General features: G+C 42.6%; 1 protein-coding gene across 1 annotated transcript in view; it reads right to left on the bottom strand.

The window, feature by feature from the left end:
- The window catches only part of cacng1b (calcium channel, voltage-dependent, gamma subunit 1b), a 22,787-nt gene extending 5,071 nt beyond the window's left edge, over window positions 1–17,716 (bottom strand). The window contains exon 1 of the mRNA XM_027284878.1: window positions 17,110–17,716. Within this exon, the coding sequence (XP_027140679.1) occupies window positions 17,110–17,350 (241 nt within the window). The 5' untranslated portion in view covers window positions 17,351–17,716. The remainder of the gene's footprint in view (window positions 1–17,109) is intronic.
- Window positions 17,717–20,559: the final 2,843 nt, after the last annotated feature.

Consider the following 20,559-nt stretch of genomic DNA (forward strand, 5'->3'; position numbering starts at 1 on the left):
ATTACTAAAAATATAAGGAAGATTAAAAAAAATCAAGTATTAAAATAAAAACAATATAAATATATACAATATATTAAAATGGAAAGAGCTGATATATGTTATATGTATATATTATCTATATACACTCTTGTATTTTTGATATTAGTCTCATTAGTGTTACAAATACACAGTCTTAAAGTCCGATCCTTCACTGTCCTCCACGCTGGCTGATGTGTTTACTCCCTCAGAAACAGCTCACAGCAATTTCTACACAGGGATGATACATTTCGGTGCCCAAACGTGTAGTCCTTTGACCACAATCTTCAAGATAGCCCTTACAGAAAAACGATTCCTGGATGCAGACATTGCCCACACATCATCTATCTATTTGCGGTCTCTAAGGGCAGCGGGATGAGAGAGGGAGGGGGTGGAAAGACGTAAAGGCCAAGTAAGTGTCCCCTCTTCCGTCCACTCACCATCCTTTCTCGCTGAGATTAAACCCATAAAGCAGACAGGTGCTCTTCTCTGTCCACACAGAGACACAGACAATGTTTGTGTGTGCACATACTAAGTGCGTGTTGTGTGTGTGTGTGTGTGGGCCAGCAACAAGGAGCTGTTTGTTACCCAGGATGAGAAAGAATCACTAAAAAGGTAACCTAGCAACAGCTGCTGCAGGTCTTGCCTAGTCCTATCTATTACCCATGTAAAGGCATATCTAGAGAGTGTGTGGTGCAGGCATATGTGTGTGTGTGTATGCGTTTAATAGTATGCAATTGTGGAAGTATGAGTGTGTGTGTGAGTGGATGTCCAGGCTGGTGGTAGGGAGAACCAGAGGCGGGTGCACAGTGCAGCTTGGATCAGTAAATATATTATTTTCATTAGTATTCTCTCATTAGGTGCCTTTATCTCGGGGATAAGCTAATCTAAACTAATATGTGTTCAGGTGTAAGCTAAGAGTTGCTATTATCTACTCAACACACAAGACCCAGACAGAAAGACTCTGTTATCAGCTCGATCCTGATGAATCACAAAAGATAACTTAGATACCAGAGAAAGAAAATGAAGTTGGGATAGTGACAGATTTCTTGGCTTCAGAAATGGACATTCTCTGCGACTAGCTGCAAACTGTTCTGTGTTTCTGTTTGAGGAGGTCGCTTCCAGTGGGTTTTAAGAGCTTTTATCTAAAAAATATGAGTCTTTTGTGGCCAAGCGGCTGGGAAGCGAAGCCTATACGGAAGTGCAAAAAACTGCAGTTTTAAGCCACTAAAGAAAAATAAACGTGCAGTTATAATGTTATTCGTTGTGATAATCTCGGATGGTTTGAAAGCTTTGACAAGCAACACAGTGGTTAGATTAATGTTTCAAACTGTATACTTCACTTGTACGGGGGGAAAAGTATTTGAGGATGCACGATGTACTGATGGATTTCGTTGTCTCACGTGGTTTTCGTCAGTATGCAGAGCGAGTCATGACACAGGGACTGCAGGATTTAATAAAATTTTACTGCAAGTCACACAGTGGCTTACATTGAGTGTTTTTCATCTTATGCCGCGATGCAGGTGGTGTGTGTGGTGCGTTCTTAACAGGAGATGATCCTCATTACTAGGGTAAGGTATGAAAGAAATAAGCATAAAAAAGACGATAAAGTCAAAGCAGTAAAGAAAGGCAGTTATCAGGCAGGGCCATAGCTGACAGACTATCTCCTTAACGAACGCAAATACAGTTCTATAAAGTTCACTGAACAGTCCTCTGACTTCCTCTCGTCTAAGGTTCACTTGAGTGGACTGTCACTGTCTGCCTGCCGTTGCATTGGTGATAATTGGCTAGTTACCTGCCAGAGCCTTTTCTAATAATAATACTTTATTTGCTTGGAATTTGTTTTTTTTCTTTCTTCAGTCTTAGTAGTTTTCACACATACACAGATATGAGCACACACAGAAGACCATACAATGCATTAATGTGGAAGTGAGGTCACCGCTGCACTGCACCATGCAAACACATGGAATAAATGTGAACAGGAATTAAGGGTACATTTCAATTTAAATTATATTTATGTGACAGTGTAATCATAAATAAAATTTTAGTATGTATTTCCGTGAGCTCCTACTATACATACTTGATAAGTGACAGTACTAATCTTAATAAGTAATATCATAATACACTAATGATGATAATAGCGATGAGAATAAATAGTCCCAGACAGGGTCCTCATTTAGGATCCAGTGGCCTGAGGGTATAAGCTCTCTCTTAATTGTCCATGTTGCTAGACTGCAAACCTAATTTGGAAGCTGCAGTGCAAGAGTTCATGGCATCCGGAGGGTTCTGGTAACCCATGGTCCTGATTATGGGAAGGATTTAATTGTACATGTTGATTCTGCTGTTTAACAAATCCAGTTCCGTCTCTGTTCCCAGTTTTGTTCTTATTTCTTGATTATTGCATTTCTTTGCATTTTTTCTGGATCACCTGTCACCTTTTAGTTCGAAGCATTGAAGTTACCACTTTCCGTAAAAGAGCTAGCCACAAATTTAGAAAATCTCAAGAAAATTTGCCACTTGTTTGTCGCTCCCAAGAAGTTAGAAAAGTGTTCTACTCTGTCTTTATGGCACACTGTACTGGCTGAACTATAATATAAATGCAACAAAAAACACTAACACGTTGTAAGGAAAGGAAAACTTACTGCCCAGAAATGATTAAAAACAAATTTGGCTTATCATAATTTATATAGTGAACATTTACTGGGAGGAGAACATCGTGTGCGTATAATTGACCTTGCAGTCTGGCTAATGGGGAGATTTAGTTCCGGGGGGACTTTGATTAGAACGACGTATCGTCTGTCATTATCAGTTTCGCCTCTTTCCATTTAATCTGCAGCCCCTCCTCTCTTTGATATGCAGCCTCTCCTTTTCCTTTTCTTCCTCTCCTCTCCTTCTTTCTCTTTTTCACCTCAACTTCCTCTTCCAGTTTTTAATATTCTGTGGTTTTTCTTTTCCAGTTGGTTTCTGTCTCGACTTCCACCTTTCCCATTCATCCTTTAAAAGTTTGAAATAAATGAACTGGCATCAACAACCTAAACCTATTGTGACAAATAGCTTCTATATTTTTTATAGGAGTGTTACAGAAGATGAGTTTTTTTAGGTGATTGAGGGGGGTGGGCTGTTCTTTTTCTAGCCATGCAGAAATCCGACTAATTCTGGGTCATGTGAAAGGATGGGGGGTAGGTGTGGTGGTGGTGCTGGTATTTGAATGACTATTCCACCAGGAGCTCTGATAACTGGGACAAGGCAGCACAGGAGAGTCCTCACAGCCTAATCCTGTATATGCATGAGTGTGTGTGTGTTTGTGTGTGTGTATGTGTGTGTGTGTGGCCTGACCTTTATCATTAAATTCAACATCGTCAACATCTTTGTTTGACTATCATCATCGTCGCAGTCAACACAAACTACATCTTAGCATCTCATTTTGCAGGTAATCTCTCATATAGTATTTCCTTTCATATATTACATAATGGCAGTGATTCATTCAGATTCAGATTCAGCGGACCTCGCTTTCTGAATGCCAAATCAGCGCCACACCTCCGCTTTTTGGCTCCGCACCTTAAGCAGCAGCCTAACAGACTAGAAAGACAGAAAACGGTCGCTCAAGGTGACATCGGAGCTTTTGAGGGTATGAATTGGGGGCACCAGCCAGGCATAGTGTCACCGAAGGGAGGAGGACGTTTTTATTTTGAAGTGCAAGGTGGAAGTATCTAGATTAGAAAATGTGATGCTTGACCCCTTGGAAGTTTGAAAGCATCTCTGAATTAAATCCCCCTCCCTTGTTTTCTTTTGCGCACATATGTATCAGAAAACACGCGTGCACACAAAAGAACCATTTATTCTTTAATTTCCCAGTCGAGCAGCGCGGTGTGATCTATAAAGGGTTTGGTTTGATTTTTTACAGCACACAAGCTGTCATGCGTCATTTGTGGGAAGCTCATTTCAAAGTCATTTGGGTTCCCGCCGTTTACTGCCGTTGTTATGCAACCCCTTCAAAAAGCGGTGTAATGTGTGCCTATATGAAACAGTGTTTGTGTACGCGCCTCATGACGACCATCTCCTCTGTTTGGGAAAATGCAAATGTGTGCTATTAAGTCCCAATCACCGCTGCTTGCTTGGATATACTGTTCATCAAGGATGTGACTGTTATAGTGCACTCTCTATCAACTCGGCTTATGTGCTAAACACTACAATGATGTGGTGTTTGTCAGCCAGTCAGCCACTCCATTAGGCTTTAAACTCAGTGGCCATTACTTTAGTAGATCCATCAAAATTAGAGAGCCTCACAACCTTTTGAAACATACCAGTAAGAGTAGATGTGTTTATTTCTGTACCACTGACTTGTTGCTAATGTGATCCAAAATTATCTATTTTTCAGAACTGTTGGTTGAATACTGGATCAGAGACGTCCAGATCGATCAGCCAGCAGAGATCAGGATTAATGCCTCTTGTTGTTGATCTTGAATTCTGATTGAGGACACACATGGTATTTGTTCACTAGAAGATCTTGACTACGAAGATGCAGGGCAGCCTCCCTTTCAATCAGATGAAAAACGAACTAACCACAACTAACAAACACACAGATGTATCATCTCGTACATATCTTGGGTATGGAATTAATCTGCAGATGCCCTGGTTCAAATTAAGGCCAAACGTTTCAATGGATGTCATTTTTTTTAAGCCTACAACAGACTAGTTAGGCCTCGTTTTTAACCTAGTAGTTGTCGAGACAAACTGAGGTCTGGTAAGAAACAGCTGTAAAGATTCATTTCCAGAGAGAAATTTTAAATAAAAGTAGTTTCGTGACTTAGCTATTTAATTATAATGACTGACTAACAAAACTTCGATCAATATAGTGTTATGTGGTTCACAATCTAGTGCTGTTTTTTCACATGCTTTACCAGCTGCTTTAACAAAACAAATGCTACTGGCCGATATGGTTCATAGAGGTTCAGGAATCCAAATCAGTGGCAAAAACATGACAGGTAAGTCAAACACTGGAGTATAAAACCTATTATACTACTCTGAAAGTTACTGATTACTAATGATGCAGACCTTATCATGAGGTGTTAATGAAGGTGTTAAGGTTGGCTGACACTGACTCCCTTAAAAAACCACCTGTGATCTTATCACATGTGGAACAGTATTATGCATGTGAAATTGCACACAAACACAAAGGCTGAAGATGATAGCGCCTCTATTTCTCTTTGTTCCTCACGGCTTGTCAATCTACACCAGCCTGGAAGATCGACCAACTGGGGTGCCAGTGGGCTACTGGAGTACAGTGAGGCGCTGGTCACTGAAATTCACTTTCTGAACACGAAATGTCATCTTCACAAAAGACAGCACGCACACCCACACCCACAGACCATTTTTGACGACCACTGGGGCCACAAATTCGAGGAGATGGCCTTGTATAACTAAACTATTGTGCAAAGCGTGGGAGCAAATGGCAGACCCTTTCAGGCATTATGACAGAATGACTCATTTTCCCTCATAAGCCAAGCGTGGAAACACAACGTGGGTACTGTGGTGTGAAAAGGGGGTCTCTGAAAAAACGCTGGCATTTCTTGGCGCACACTCGATTACTGCCTTGCTGGTGGACAAGTGAGACACCAGTATGCTCCAATATGTATTCTACAGGTGGATTGACTGTGTTCGTGGGAAGGTCCTCGATACGGTCACAACTCTCGTGTCAGCCTCCTCTTCCATTCCCACGACATGTAATGCATAAATCACAGTACAGTATCGCCTCCCTTCTTTGGGCACCGGGCATCCCTGCCCAATCCACCCACCAGACTCCTTTTTTCTTTTTTCTTTGTTTGCCCCCCCTCCAATCCCCTTTTCCCCTCCGAGTCTCCCAGGGTGGACTCTAACTCATGAGCTGGAGTGGGAAGCCACACTTCATTAAGGCGTGCACTGATCCTGAGGTGCTGCAGCTGGAGGCTAAAGTCAATGATAGAGTCAGAGTGAAATCTCGCCGTTAGGCTGCAAAGCACGCCACGCGGCCAGAGGCCACGAGACACTGTTTTACCCCAGGTTTGGCTCTGTGCTTGTAATTAAAGCTACAAGGTTATTTTTGGCGAGCAGACGAGACAGAGTGCTTCTGATTGACTTTTTTGAATCACCTACTGTAGGCAATATTACGCAAGAAGAGGAAAGAAACTTCCAAAATGTACACTTTTTACTTTTTGGATGTAGTTTTTTCTCTTTTTTTTTAAAGGGATGGTTTGCACAAAATTGGTGCATTGAACATTGTTTATCTGTGGCATCAGAAAATAGTTCAAATTAGGCGCATTCCTTTTAAACGGCTCTCTGGACAAGTCTGCATCTGGTTTGATCAAAGCAAATCAACCTCAGATGTGCTCCACACCGCGAGCCAGACTGAACAAGAGATAAAAGTTAAATAAAAATCTTATGATGTAACATGTGACATCGGCTTCGCCGGGGGTAAAATGGATTTTGTTCTCGTCGAGGGTCCATCAGCCCAGACAGCAATTCATGTTTTTGTCCATGCGCTTAGATACCTTCCCTTCCGCCTTGCACTCAGCTGTTTCCACTGGTCTTAATTGGCCAGCCGGTTCAGGACTTCCTCGGTGGAAGTAAGTGGTTCAGTAAAAAAAAGAAGCTGGCTGCAGAACGTGTACACATTCAGGCCAAACACATGTCCATGTGTGGGCGTGTGCGTGTTTGTTGGTATGTGTTACATCACACACATATGCCCATGCCAACAATGGGTGGTATGTGTGTGAGCAGACACACAGATGGAAGAAGAGGCTGCAGCCTGAGACACGAACCCTCTGTTTTTCCCTTTTTTCGTTTAGTTGAGGGTCGTTAAAATGATTTTTTTGATGTCGCAGCAACAAAATCTGAGGGTTTGTCGTGTGGGGATTAATGGAGATTGGTGAAGTTTCTGCATAGATGAAACCCTCATGTGTCAAAGTCAAAGCTTAATCCTAACTGTGATGGCAAAAGACTCCACCACACAGACTGCCATATCAGCTCTTAACAATTTTTTTTCCTCCTGCTTGTTTAACAGATAAATAAAGAAGAAGTGCAATATTCTTACAATTTCATCAACTAAAGTCAACAAAATCTGGCAAAAAAAAAAAGACTTCACTGTAATTACCCATCCACACAAGACTCAGCTACCACACTTTGATAACAAAGTGAACAAATGGTTGTCTTAAGCACAGAAATACAAAAAAAAAACATAAAACACAGGTTTTTATCCACCAACAGGAACATCAAGAGCTCCATAACCTCCAGGTAAGCTGATGGGGCCACAGCCTTGGCCCTCAGGGTCCCCTCCCACCATGAAGATGCTCTTCTTGCAGGCCTCCAGAGTCCAAAGTGGGCCGCCTCGCAGGTAGCATTGACTTCTCCACCCGGGGGCTCAGCACGGCCCAGTGTGGTCACCCACCGCCGCCAACATGGGCGACATGCCCACGATGATCACCACGGACGTGATCTTGACCTGGTCGCCTGCTCCTCAAACATTGTGGGTTCGATGTGCGTACGCGCCGTGCCGCGTTTTGCACGTGTTGGCTGTGGTGACACGGGGTGAGCGAAATGCAAGTGTGTTGTGGTGTGGCTGTGTATGTGGGTGGTGTGTGTGTGATCGTAAGGACGGTCAAGGTTGCCTTTTGTCTGTGCTTGTCTTCAGCTCTCCAGACTCCAGAGGTTCCCCCGGTGTTGTCTACAGCTTCACTACACTTCTGGTGTCCTCTCGCTGCTCTCCTGCCCACAGCGCTTTCTTTCTCTTTCGCCTGCTTGGCCTGACGGTTGGTAAAAAGGGCCAGATAACAGTGCCCTAGTTCTTCCTAGCTTTCCTCCCTCCCTAGTTGCTTTGGTGGGCTGAGGCCGTTCACTTTCGAGATGAAGATGTACTGGAAGAAGTGCTTGCGCCTATTAGCTCCCATACTGTGACCACTGGCAAGAGACAGGTGAAGATCAGACACTTTTACTAAAGGTTCGACACAGTCATTGATTGTGGTGAGCGTTTCAGTTGTGCGCTACTAACTACAACATCAAAGGCAATCGAATGTAAAACCTCTGGCAAGTTTTTGGCTTTTTTGTGCTTTCACATGTTCATCATCAGATACTGATTTTAATGAACCATCATGATCTGAAACACTCTCTGTCACATCTCTTTCATATTCTTGTTCAGCCCCGTCCGTTTCAGCTCAATGTCCATGCGCTGTGTGCCAGGGGACTCCTCGGGGGAAGAGTTTCCTTTATTAGTTGTCTCTCAATGAGCTGATCTACTTAGTTAGCCAATCAGCAGTTCGGGGGTCGAGACAACGGTCCCACCGATGTACAGCAGCTGATCCAGATACGGAAAGATGGAGAAAAGGGGGCTGTGACATAAGATCGAAGATTTGATATATTCAGTTTATAAGTTTGAATATGTTTGACAGGACAGTAAGAGATCTTGATTTTTAACTCAACCGGTCTTTTGAAGGCTCTTTAAAATTCAGAACTTCTAAAAGTATCCAACAAGTGGCTGTCCTGCACATAAAGTTCTTTTTGGAAACAGCATTTAAAGACCTTTATTAATTAATTAATCTTTAACAAACACTAAGATAATAATCTGTATGGGACACAGAGTGTTATAAGAAACAATGCCACATGGTTGAGGATGGAGAAAAAAAATGTAAAAAGCTGATACATCTCAAAGGCACAATCAACCTTTCCCTATGAATACTTGAGTAAATGGGCATGCTTTTTATAAACCACGTTGCCCACACTTTAGACAGGACTCTGGCCCATTTTCATCCCTGGCAATGCCACAGCTCGGTGCTTTTTTTTTCTTTCTACATGGCAAGCCATTAAAAGCAAGAGCAAGAGGTAAAAGGAAATACAAGATTGCGTTTGAACTTGTTGTATGTGGTGGCTGATGTCTGATGATTGTGTTGTGGACAAAGGCACACAGCGAGTCTGATTCCTGACATTTTTTGGAGAAAATGAATGTAACGTGAGAAAGTGCTTCTGTAAACACCATCAGTAGCTACTGAACCAGGAAATTGATCATTAAAGATAAATCATCTCACTCACTAGTTTTAAAAAAAGAAAAACACCCACAGCGGGGGGTTGAGAGGAGATGAAGAGCATTTTGTGTTCATTATCACGTTTCCACCGGGATGCATTTGCAGCAAAACTGCTTTTTCCTCCCAGAGGAGGAGTCCCCGCTGAGGCTGTGAGAGAGGCCGCTTGTCTCTAAGTGTGTAATATGGTGTCTTTTTGGGCACAGCCTGCTTATTTGCTCATGGTCCCTGGGACTGTTGTAGAGAACCAAATACCTCACAGCGGCAGAGTCTCCAAGCAACAGGCAGCTGGGCAGGACGACCGCGGGTAGCATGTAATCGACGATACAAGCGTGGTCATACTGAGGGATCACATTGTGTCAACCGAGCGGATGGAGAAGAAGAAGCGAAAACGGATGACAGCATCTGGCAAGAAGTCAGCTCTGACCACCTGTGAGTGCCACTCGCTGGATTGTGATCAACAGAAATCTCCACGGCAATCTCTCAGTGCTGGAACGGTCAGAGCAATGACAGAAACTGCAAAATACTTGCAGAAACACGATTGGCAACATCTAAACTCAGCAGTGGATTAACTTCAATTACGGCTGGAGTCTTTCTATGTGTACCTAATTTATTTTCATGTACTTTCCTTTGTATGTTTTGTACCAGTTCTCACGGCGAAAAATCACGCAGATAGTGTGATTAAAGTCTGTAACATAAAGAACCGCTTGGCTTCGTCATTTCGTTCACGAGAGGGAACTACATTATCTATATACACTCTTGTATTTTTGATATTAGTCTCATTAGTGTTACAAATACACAGTCTTAAAGTCCGATCCTTCACTGTCCTCCACGTTGGCTGATGTGTTTACTCCTCAGAAATCAGCTCACAGCAATTTCTACACAGGGATGATACATTTCTGTGCCCAAACTGTAGTCCTTTGACCACAATCTTCAAGATAGCCCCTTACAGAAAAACGATTCCTGGATGCAGACATTGCCCACACATCTATCTATCTATTTGCGGTCTCTAAGGGCAGCCGGGATGAGAGAGGGAGGGGAGTGGAAAGGACGTAAAGGCCAAGTAAGTGTCCCCTCTTCCGTCCACTCACCATCCTTTCTCACTGAGATTAAACCCATAAAGCAGACAGGTGCTCTTCTCTGTCCACACAGAGACACAGACAATGTTTGTGTGTGCACATACTAAGTGCGTGTGTGTGTGTGTGTGTGTGTGTGCCAGGCAACAGAGGAGCTGTTTGTTACCCAGGATGAGAAAGAATCACTAAAAAGGTAACCTAGCAACAGGCTGCTGCAGGTCTTGCCTAGTCCTATCTATTTACCCATGTAAAGGCATATCTAGAGGAGTGTGTGTGCATGCATATGTGTGTGTGTGTATGCGTTTAATAGTATGCAATTGTGGAAGTATGTGTGTGTGTGTGTGTGTGTGAGTGGATGTACAGGCTGGTGGTAGGGAGAACCAGAGGCGGGGTCACAGTGCAACTTGGATCAGTAAATATATTATTTTCATTAGTATTCTCTCATTAGGTGCCTTTATCTCTGGGGATAAGCTAATCTAAACTAATATGTGTTCAGGTGTATAGCTAAAGATTTGCTATTATCTACTCACCACACACAGACCAGACAGAAAGACCTCTGTTATCAGCTCGATCCTGATGAATCACAAAAGATAACTTAGATACCAGAGAAAGAAAATGAGAGTTGGGATAGTGACAGATTTTCTTGGCTTCAGAAATGGACTATTCTCTGCGACTAGCTGCAAACTGTGTCTGTTTCCTGTTTGAGGAGGTCGCTTTCAGTGGGTTTTAAGAGCTTTTATCTAAAAAAATATGAGTCTTTTGTGGCCAAGCGGCTGTGAAGCGAAGCCTATACGGAAGTGCCAAAAACTGCAGTTTAAAGCCACTAAAAGAAAATAAACGTGCAGTTATAATGTTTTTCGTTGTGATAATCCTCGGATGGTTTGAAAGCTTTGACAAGCAACACAGTGGTTAGATTTATGTTTCAAACTGTATACTTCACTTGTACGGGGGGAAAAGTATTTGAGGATGCACGATGTACTGATGAATTTCGTTGTCTCACGTGGTTTTCGTCAGTATGCAGAGGCGAGTCATGACACAGAGAGTGCTGGATTTATAAAATTTTACTGCAGGTCACACAGTTGCTTACATTGAGTCGTTTTCATCTGTATGCCGCGATGCAGGGGTGTGGGTGTGTGTGCGGTCTTAAACAGGAGAGTGATCCTCATTACTAAGGTAAGGTACGAAAGAAATAAGCAATAAAAGAAATAAAAAAGATGATAAAGTCAAAGCAGTAAAGATAAGGCAGATATCAGGGCAGGGCCATAGCTGACAGACTATCTCCTTAACGTCAACGCAAATAAAGTTTCTATAAAAGTTCACTGAACAGTCCACTGACTTCCTCTCGTCTAAGGTTCACTTGAGTGAACTGTCACTGTCTGCTGCCGTTGCTATGGTGATTAATTGGCTAGTTACCTGCCAGAGCCTTTTCTAATAATAATTACTTTATTATTTCTTTATTTTTCTTTCTTCAATCTAGTAGTTTTCACACATACACAGATATGAGCACACAGAAGACCATACACATTCTATTAATGTGGAGTGAGGTCACCGCTGCACTGCACCATGCAAACACATGGAGTTAATGTGAACAGGAATTTAAGGGTACAATTTCAATTAAATTATATTTATGTGACACGTGTAATCATAAATAAAATTTGAGCATGTATTTCCGTGAGCTCCTACTATACAGTCTTGATAAGTGACAGTACTAATTCTTAATAAGTAATAATCATAATACACTAATGATGATAATAGCGATGAGGAATAAATAGTCCCAGACAGGGTCCTCATTTAGGATCCTAGTGGCCTGAGGGTAGAAGCTCTTCCTTAATTGTCCATGTTGCCAGACTGCAAACCTAATTTGGAAGCTGCAGTGCAAGAGTTCATGGCATCCCGGATGGTTCTGGTAACCCATGGTCTCTGATTATGGAAGGATTTAATTGTACAGTTGATTCTGCTGTTTAACAAATCCATGTTCCTGTCTCTGTTCCTAGTTTTGTTCTTAGTTCTTTTGCATTTTTTCCTGGATCACCTGTCACCTTTTAGTTCGAAGCATTGAAGTTACCACCTTTCCGTGAAAGAGCTAGCCACTAAATTTAGAAAATCTCAAGAAAATTTGCCACTTGTTTGTCTCTCCCAAGAAGTTAGAAAATGTTCTACTCTGTCTTTATGGCACACTGTACTGGCTGAACTACAATATAAATGCAACATAAACACTAACACGTTGTAAGGAAAGGAAAACTTACTGCCCAGAAATGATTAAAAACAAATTTGGCTTGTATCATAATTTTATATGGTGAACATTTACTGAGGAGGAGAACATCTGTGTGCGTATAATTGACCTTGCAGTCTGGCTAATGGGGAGATTTAGTTCCGGGGGGACTTTGATTAGAACGACGTATCGTCTGTCATTTCAGTTTCGCCTCTTTCCATTTAAATCTGCAGCCACCTCCTCTCTTTGATATGCAGCCTCTCCTTCCCCCTTTTCTTCCTCTCCTCTCCTTCTTTTCTTTTTCACCTCAACTTCCTCTTCCAGTTTTAATATTCTTGTGGTTTTCCTTTTCCAGTTGGTTTCTGTCTCGACTTCCACCTTTTCCCATTCATCCTTTAAAAGTTTGAAATAAATGAACTGGCATCAACAACCTAAACCTATTGTGACAAATAGCTTCTATATTTTTTTTATAGGAGTGTTACAGAAGATGAGTTTTTTTAGGTGATTGAGGGGGGTGGGCTGTTCTTTTTCTAGCCATGCAGAATGACCGACTAATTCTGGGTCAATGTGAATAGGATGGGTGGTAGTGGTGGTGGTGGTGCTGGTATTTGAATGACTATTCCACCAGGAGCTCTGATAACTGGGACACGGCAGCACAGGAGAGTCCTCACAGCCTAATCCTGTATATGCATGAGTGTGTGTGTTTGTGTGTGTGTGGCCTGACCTTTATCATTAAATTCACATCGTCAACATCTTTGTTTGACTATCATCATCGTCGCAGTCAACACAAACTACATCTTAGCATCTTATTTTGTAGGTAATCTCTCAATATGTATTTCCTTTCATATATTTACATAATGGGGAGTGATTCATTCAGATTCAGATTCAGCGGACCTCGCTTTCTGAATGCCAAATCAGCGCCACACCTCCGCAGTTTTGGCTCCGCACCTTAAGCAGCAGCCTAACAGACTAGAAAGACAGAAAACGGTCACTCAAGGTGACATCGGAGCTTTTGAGGGTATGAATTGGGGGCACCAGCCAGGCATAGTGTCACCGAAGGAGGAGGAGGACGTTTTATTTTGAAGGTGTAAGGTGGAAGTATCTAGATTAGAAAATGTGATGCTTGACCCCTTGGAAGCTTAAAAGCATCTCTGATATTAAATCCCCCTCCCTTGTTTCTTTTGCGCACATATGTATCAGGAAACACGCGTGCACACAAAAGAACCATTTATTCTTTATTTCCCAGTCGAGCAGCGCGGTGTGATCTATAAAGGGTTTGTTTGATTTTTTACAGCACACAAGCTGTCATGCGTCATTTGTGGGAAGCTCATTTCAAAAGTCATTTGGGTTCGCCGCTTTACTGCCGTTGTTATGCAACCCCTTCACAAAAGCGGTGTAATTGTGCCTATATGAAACAGTGTTTGTGTACGCGCCTCATGACGACCATCTCCCCCTCTGTTTGGGAAAATGCAAATGTGTGCTATTAAGTCCAATCACCGCTGCTTGCTTGGATATACTGTTCATCAAGGATGTGATCTGTTATAGTGCACTCTCTATCAACTCGGCTTATGTGCTAAACACTACAATGATGTGGTGTTGTCAGCCAGTCAGCCACTCCATTAGGCTTTAAACTCAGTGGCCAGTTACTTTGGTAGATCCATCAAAATTAGAGAGCCTCACAACCATTTGAAACATACCAGTAAGAGTAGATGTTGAGTTTATTTCTGTACCACTGACTTGTTGCTAATTGATCCAAAATTATCTAAATGTTTGTTCAGAACTGTTGGTTGAATACTGGATCAGAGACGTCCAGATCAATCAGCCAGCAGAGATCAGGATTAATGCTCTCTTGTTGTTGATCTTGAATTCTGATTGGTGACACACATGGTATTTGTTTACTAGCAGATCTTGACTACGAAGATGCAGGGCAGCCTCCCTTTCAATCAAGATGAAAAACGAACTAACCACAACTAACAAACACACAGATGTATCATCTCGTACATATCATGGGTATGGAATTAATCTGCAGATGCTCTGGTTCAAATTAAGACCAAACGTTTCCATGGATGTCAGTTTTTAAGCCTACAACAGACCAGTTAGGCCTCGTTTTTAACCTAGTAGTTGTCAAGACAAACTGAGGTCTGGTAAGAAACAGCTGTAAAGATTCATTTCCAGAGAGAAATTTTAAAAATTAATTAATTTCGGATTCTTAGCTAATTAATTATAATGACTGACTAACAAAACTTCAGTCAATATAGTGTTATGTGGTTCACAATCTAGTGCTTGATTTTCCAACATGCTTTACCAGCTGCTTTAACAAAACAAATGCTACTGGCCGATATGGTTCATAGAGGTTCAGGAATCAAAATCAGTGGCAAAAACATGACAGGTAAGTCACAACACTGGAGTATACAACCTATTATATCTACTCTGAAAGAGTTACTGATTACTAATGATGCAGACCTTATCATGAGGTGTTAATGAAGGTGTTAAGGTTGGCTGACACTGACTCCCTTAAAAACCACCTGTGATCTTATCACATGTGGAACAGTATTATGCATGTGAAATTGCACACAAACACAAAGGGCTGAAGATAGATAGCGCCTCTATTTCTCTTTGTTCCTCACTGCTGTCAATCTACACCAGCCTGGAAGATCGACCAACTGGGGTGCCAGTGGGCTACTGGAGTACAGTGAGGTGCTGGTCACTGAAATTCACTTTCTGAACACGAAATGTCATCTTCACAAAAGACAGCACGCACTACCACACCCACAGATCCATTTTTGACGACCACTGGGGCCACAAATTCGAGGAGATGGCCTTGTATAACTAAACTATTGTGCCAAGCGTGGGAGCAAATGGCAGACCCTTTCAGGCATTATGACAGAATGACTCATTTTCCCTCATAAGCCAAGCGTGGAAACACAACTGTGGTTACTGTGGTTGTGAAAAGGGGGTCTCTGACAAAACAGCTGGCATTTCTTGGCGCACACTCGATTAACTGCCTTTGCTGGTGGACAAGTGAGCCACCAGTATGCTCCAATATGTTATTCTACAGGTGATTGACTTGTTCATGGAAACTCGTCTTAACAGATTTCTGTCTACATTTTACATCGAGAGGTTGCTCTGAAGACCCTCGATACTGTCACAACTCTCATGTCAGCCTCCATCTTCCATTCCCACGACATGTAATGCATAAATCTACAGTACAGTATCGCCTCTCTTCTTTGTGGCATCCCTGCCTCAATCCACCCACCAGACTCCTTTTTTCTTTTTTTTCTTTTGTTTGCCCCCCTCCAATCCCCTTTTCCCCTCCCGAGTCTCCCAGGTGGACTCTAACTCATGAGCTGGAGTGGGAAGCCACACTTCATTAAGGCGTGCACTGATCCTGAGGTGCTGCAGCTGGAGGCTAAAGTCAATGATAGAGTCAGAGTGAAATCTCGCCGTTAGGCTGCAAAGCACGCACACGCGGCCAGAGGCCAGCGAGACACTGTTTACCCCAGGGTTGGCTCTGTGCTTATAATTAAAGCTACAAGGTTATTTTGGCGTAGCAGACGAGACAGAGTGCTTCTGATTGACTTTTTTGGAATCACCTACTGTAGGCAATATTACGCAAGAATAGGAAAGAACTTCCAAAATGTACACTTTTTTACTTTTTGGATGTAGTTTTTCTCTTTTTTTTTTTAAAGGGATGGTTTGCACACAAATTGGTGCATTTGAACATTGTTTATCTGTGGCATCAGAAAATAGTTCAAATTAGGCGCATTCCTTTTAAACTGCTCTCTGGACAAGTCTTGCATCTGGTTTGATCAAAGCAAATCAACCTCAGATGTGCTCCGACACCGCGAGCCAGACTGAACAAGAGATAAAAGTTAAATAAAAATCTTATGATGTAACATTTGACATCGGCTTCGACGGGAGGTAAAATGGATTTAGTTTCTCGTCGAGGGTCCATCAGCCCAGACAGAACAGATTCATGTTTTTGTCATGCGAACTGTGAAGAATACTCTTCCATTACGCACTTGACTTCAGCTGTTCCACTGTGCTTAATTGGCAGCCTGTTCAGAGACTTCCTCTGTGGAAGATAATGATGGTTCAGTAAAAAAAAAAAAAAGCTGGCTGCAGAACTGTTACACATTCAGGCCAAACACATGTCCATGTGTGTGCGTGTGCGTGTTTGTTTGTATGTGTACATGCACACACATATGCACATGCCAACATATGTGGTGGTATGTGTGTGAGCAGACACACAGATGGAAGAAGAGGCTGCAGCCTCAGACACCAACCCTCTGTTTTCCCTTTTTTTCGCTTTAGTTGAAGGTCGTTAAAATGATTTTTTGATGTCGCAGCAACAAAATCTGAGGGTTTGTCGTGTGGGGGATTAATGGAGATTGTGAAGTTCTGCATAGATGAAACCCTCATGTGTCAAAGTCAAAGCTTAATCCTAACTGTGATGCAAGAGACTCCACCACACAGACTGCCATATTCAGCTCTTAAGTCAATTTTTTTTCTCCTGCTTGTTTATACAGATAAATAAAGAAAAAGTGCAATATTTCTTTACAATTTCATCAACAAAAGTCAACAAAATCTGGCAAAAAAAAAAGACTCTTCACTGTAATTACCCATCCACCAAGACTCAACTACCACACTTTGATAACAAAGCGAACAAATGGTTAGTCTTAAGCACAGAAATACAAAAAAGAAAAACATAAAACAGCAGGTTTTTATCCACCATCAGTAACATCAAGAGGCTCCATACCTCCAGGTAAGCTGATGGGGCCACAGCCTTTGCCCTCAGGGTCCTCCTCCACAATGAAGATGCTCTTCTTGCAGAGCCTCCAGAGTCCAAAGTGGGCCGCCTCGCAGGTAGCATTGAGCTTCTCCACCCGGGGGCTTAGCACGGCCCAGTGGTCGGTCACCACCGCCGCCAACATGGACGACATGCCCACAATGATCACCACGGACGTGATCTTGACCTTGGTCGCCTGCTCCTCAAACATGTTGCTGCTCGATGTGCGTACGCGCACGTGCCTGAGGTTTGCACGTGTTGGCGTGTGTGACACGGGGTGAGCGAAATGCAAGTGTGTGTGTGTGTGTGTGTGTGATCGTAAGGACGGTCAAGGTTGCCTTTGTCTTGCTTGTCTTCAGCTCTCCAGACTCCAGAGGTTCCCCCGGTGTTGTCTACAGCTTCACTACACTTCTGGTGTCCTCTCGTCTGCTCTCCTGTCCACAGCGCTTTCTTTCTCTTTCTCTGCCTTGTGCCTGACGGTTGGTAAAAAGGGGCCAGATAACAGTGCCCTAGTTTCTTCCTCGCTTCCTCTCCCTCCCTAGTTGCCTTTGGTGAGCTGAGGCCGTTCAGCTACGAGATGAAGATGTACTGGGAAGTGCTTGCGCCTATTAGCTCCCATTACTTGACCACTGGCAAGAGACAGGTGAAGATCAGACACTTTTACTAAAGGTTTTGTAGTTTCGACACAGTCTATTGATTGTGAGCGTTTCAGTTGTGCACTACTAACTACAACATCAAAGGCAATCGAATGAAAACCTCTGGCAAGTTTTTGGCTTTTTTGTGCTTTCCAATGTTTCATCATCAGATACTGATGTTATGAATCCATCATGTATCTGAAACACTCTCTGTCACATCTCTTTCATATTCTTGTTCAGCCCCGTCCGTTTCCAGCTCAATTGTCTCATGCGCTGTGTGCCAGGGGACTCCTCGGGGGAAGAGATTTCCTTTATTAGTTGTCGTCTCAATGAGCTGATCTACTTAGTTAGCCAATCAGCAGTTCGGGGGCTCGAGACAACGGTCCCACCTGATGTCAGCAGCTGATCCAGATACGGAAAGATGGAGAAAAGGGGGCTGCGACATAAGACCTCTAAGATTTGATATATTCAGTTTGTAAAGTTTGAATATGTTTGACAGGACAGTAGAGATCTTGATTTTTATAACTCAACCAGTCTTTTGAAGGCTCTTCAAAATATTAGAACTTCTAAACAAGTATCCAACAAGTGGCTGTCCTGCATGTGAATGTTTATTCTTTTTAGAAACAAGCATTTAAAGACCTTTAATTAATTAATTAAGCTTTAACAATACACTAAGATAATAATCTGTATGGACACAGAGTGTTACTAAAGAAACAATGCCACATGGGTTGAGGATGCGAGAAAAAAAATGTAAAAAGCTGATACATCTCAAAGGCACAATCAACCTTTTCCCTATGAAATACTTGAGTAAATGGGCATGCTTTTTATAAACCACTGTGCCCCACTTTAGACAGGACTCTGGCCCATTTTCATCCCTGGCAATGCTCACACAGCTCTGGCTTTTTTTTTTGCTTCTACATGGCAAGCCATTAAAAGCAAGAGCAAGAGGTAAAAGGAGAATACAAGATTGCGTTTGAACTTGTTTGTATGTGTGTGCTGATGTCTGATGATGTGTGTGTGGACAAAGGCACCACAGCGAGTCTGATGTCTGACATTTTTTGTAAGGAAATGAATGTAACGTGAGAAAGTGCTTTCTGTAAACACCATCAGTAGCTAACTGAACCAGGAAATTGATCATTAAAGATAAATCATCTCACTCACTAGTTTTAAAAAAAGAAAAACCCCACAGCGGGGGGTTGAGAGGAGATGAGAGGCAGTTTTGTGTTCATTATCACGTTCCACCTGGATGCATTTGCAGCAAAACTGCTTTTTCTCCCAGAGGAGGAGTCCCTCGCTGAGGCTGTGAGAGAGGCCGCTTGTCTCTAAGTGTGTAATAATAGTGTCTTTTGGCACAGCCTGCTTCATTTGCTCATGGTTCCCTGGTGACTGTGTAGAGACCAAATACCTCACAGCTGCAGAGTCTCCAAGCAACAGGCAGCTGGGCAGGACGGCCGCGGGTAGCATGTAATCGACGATACAAGCGTGTCATACTGGAGGGATCACCTTGTGTCAACCGAGCGGGGATGGAGAAGAAGAAGCGAAAACGGATGACAGCATCTGGCAAGAAGTCAGCTCTGACTCACCTGTGAGTGCCACTCGCTGGATTGTGATCAACAGAAATATCACTGGCAATCTCTCAGTGCTGGAACTGTCAGAGCAATGACAGAAACATGCAAAATCACTTGCAGAAATCACGATTGGCACATCTAAACTCAGCAGTGATTAACTTCAATTACGGCTGCCAGTTTCCCTGTTAGAGTTTTCATTCCAGGATGAAAAACAGCCTTAACTGGTGGCTAATTTTACCCAAAGCAGAATAGATTGCAGAGCTTTCAGAGGGACCTGACTGTATTCATTTGCTAATGACAGGCAACATTACTCAAGCTAAATGAGATTACCCATGCCCTGAGGCAGTCTCTATGAGGGTCATGTTAATATTCTTCTCTAAAACAACGGGATCAGTTACCGTACATGTTCGCTTCGGAGGCGCCATCCACGCTCATTTGACCAGTTCGGGAAAAAAAAAGCTTAGGCCATCGATCTACATGACGCGGGGGGGTTAGCTGATGTGGGATGGCGAATTGTGAGTTAATGAGCACACATTGAAGAAAAATGAAATTAGGTGGAAATTACAAAGAGCTGATGTAGCTGTTGTACAGCAACATCAGATTATTACCGTCAAGAGCTAATTTCCCCTGCTAGATAAGCTCTGATTGTTCGTTTTGCCTAAATGAAATCTCACCAGCATGATTACATGTATCCGAAAGAATAACAGTTTTTTATTCTCTCATAAGATACACGCCATATCTCACTGCATACCTAATATCTAAGTGGTGGTATTTGAAATTGAGAGTGCAGTGTGCTTTTGACACAGGACGTGTAATATAGGTGATATTCTGCAAGTTCATAGCTGCATATCACCAAATACAAAGAAGTAGAAACACTTTGATCTAGCAAAAGATCAGTTATCTTCATCAGTGCTTATATTTATATGCTTCGTACACATTAAGATAAGCAAGGCTCACTAATTGAATCAGCTGGTCTTCATTTGAACAGGTGCCATTCCTTCCAGCAAGAGTGACGGGTTTTTAACATTTTGATTTAAAAGCGCTGCTGTCAGCGCGATGCCGAATGATTTATTTCTTCGCCAAACAATACAGAGACTCGGAGGCTGAAGTGGCTCATAGCTCATAGATGACAGTGAATCAGTTGCATGCAGCCGCGCTGAAGAGGCATTCAGGACTGAGAGAAGGTCAGCCGCGGAAATGCGAGTGAAGGACTGCAT

This window comes from Larimichthys crocea, chromosome XII (assembly GCF_000972845.2).
Source record: "Larimichthys crocea isolate SSNF chromosome XII, L_crocea_2.0, whole genome shotgun sequence".
Classification (NCBI taxonomy): domain Eukaryota; kingdom Metazoa; phylum Chordata; class Actinopteri; family Sciaenidae; genus Larimichthys; species Larimichthys crocea.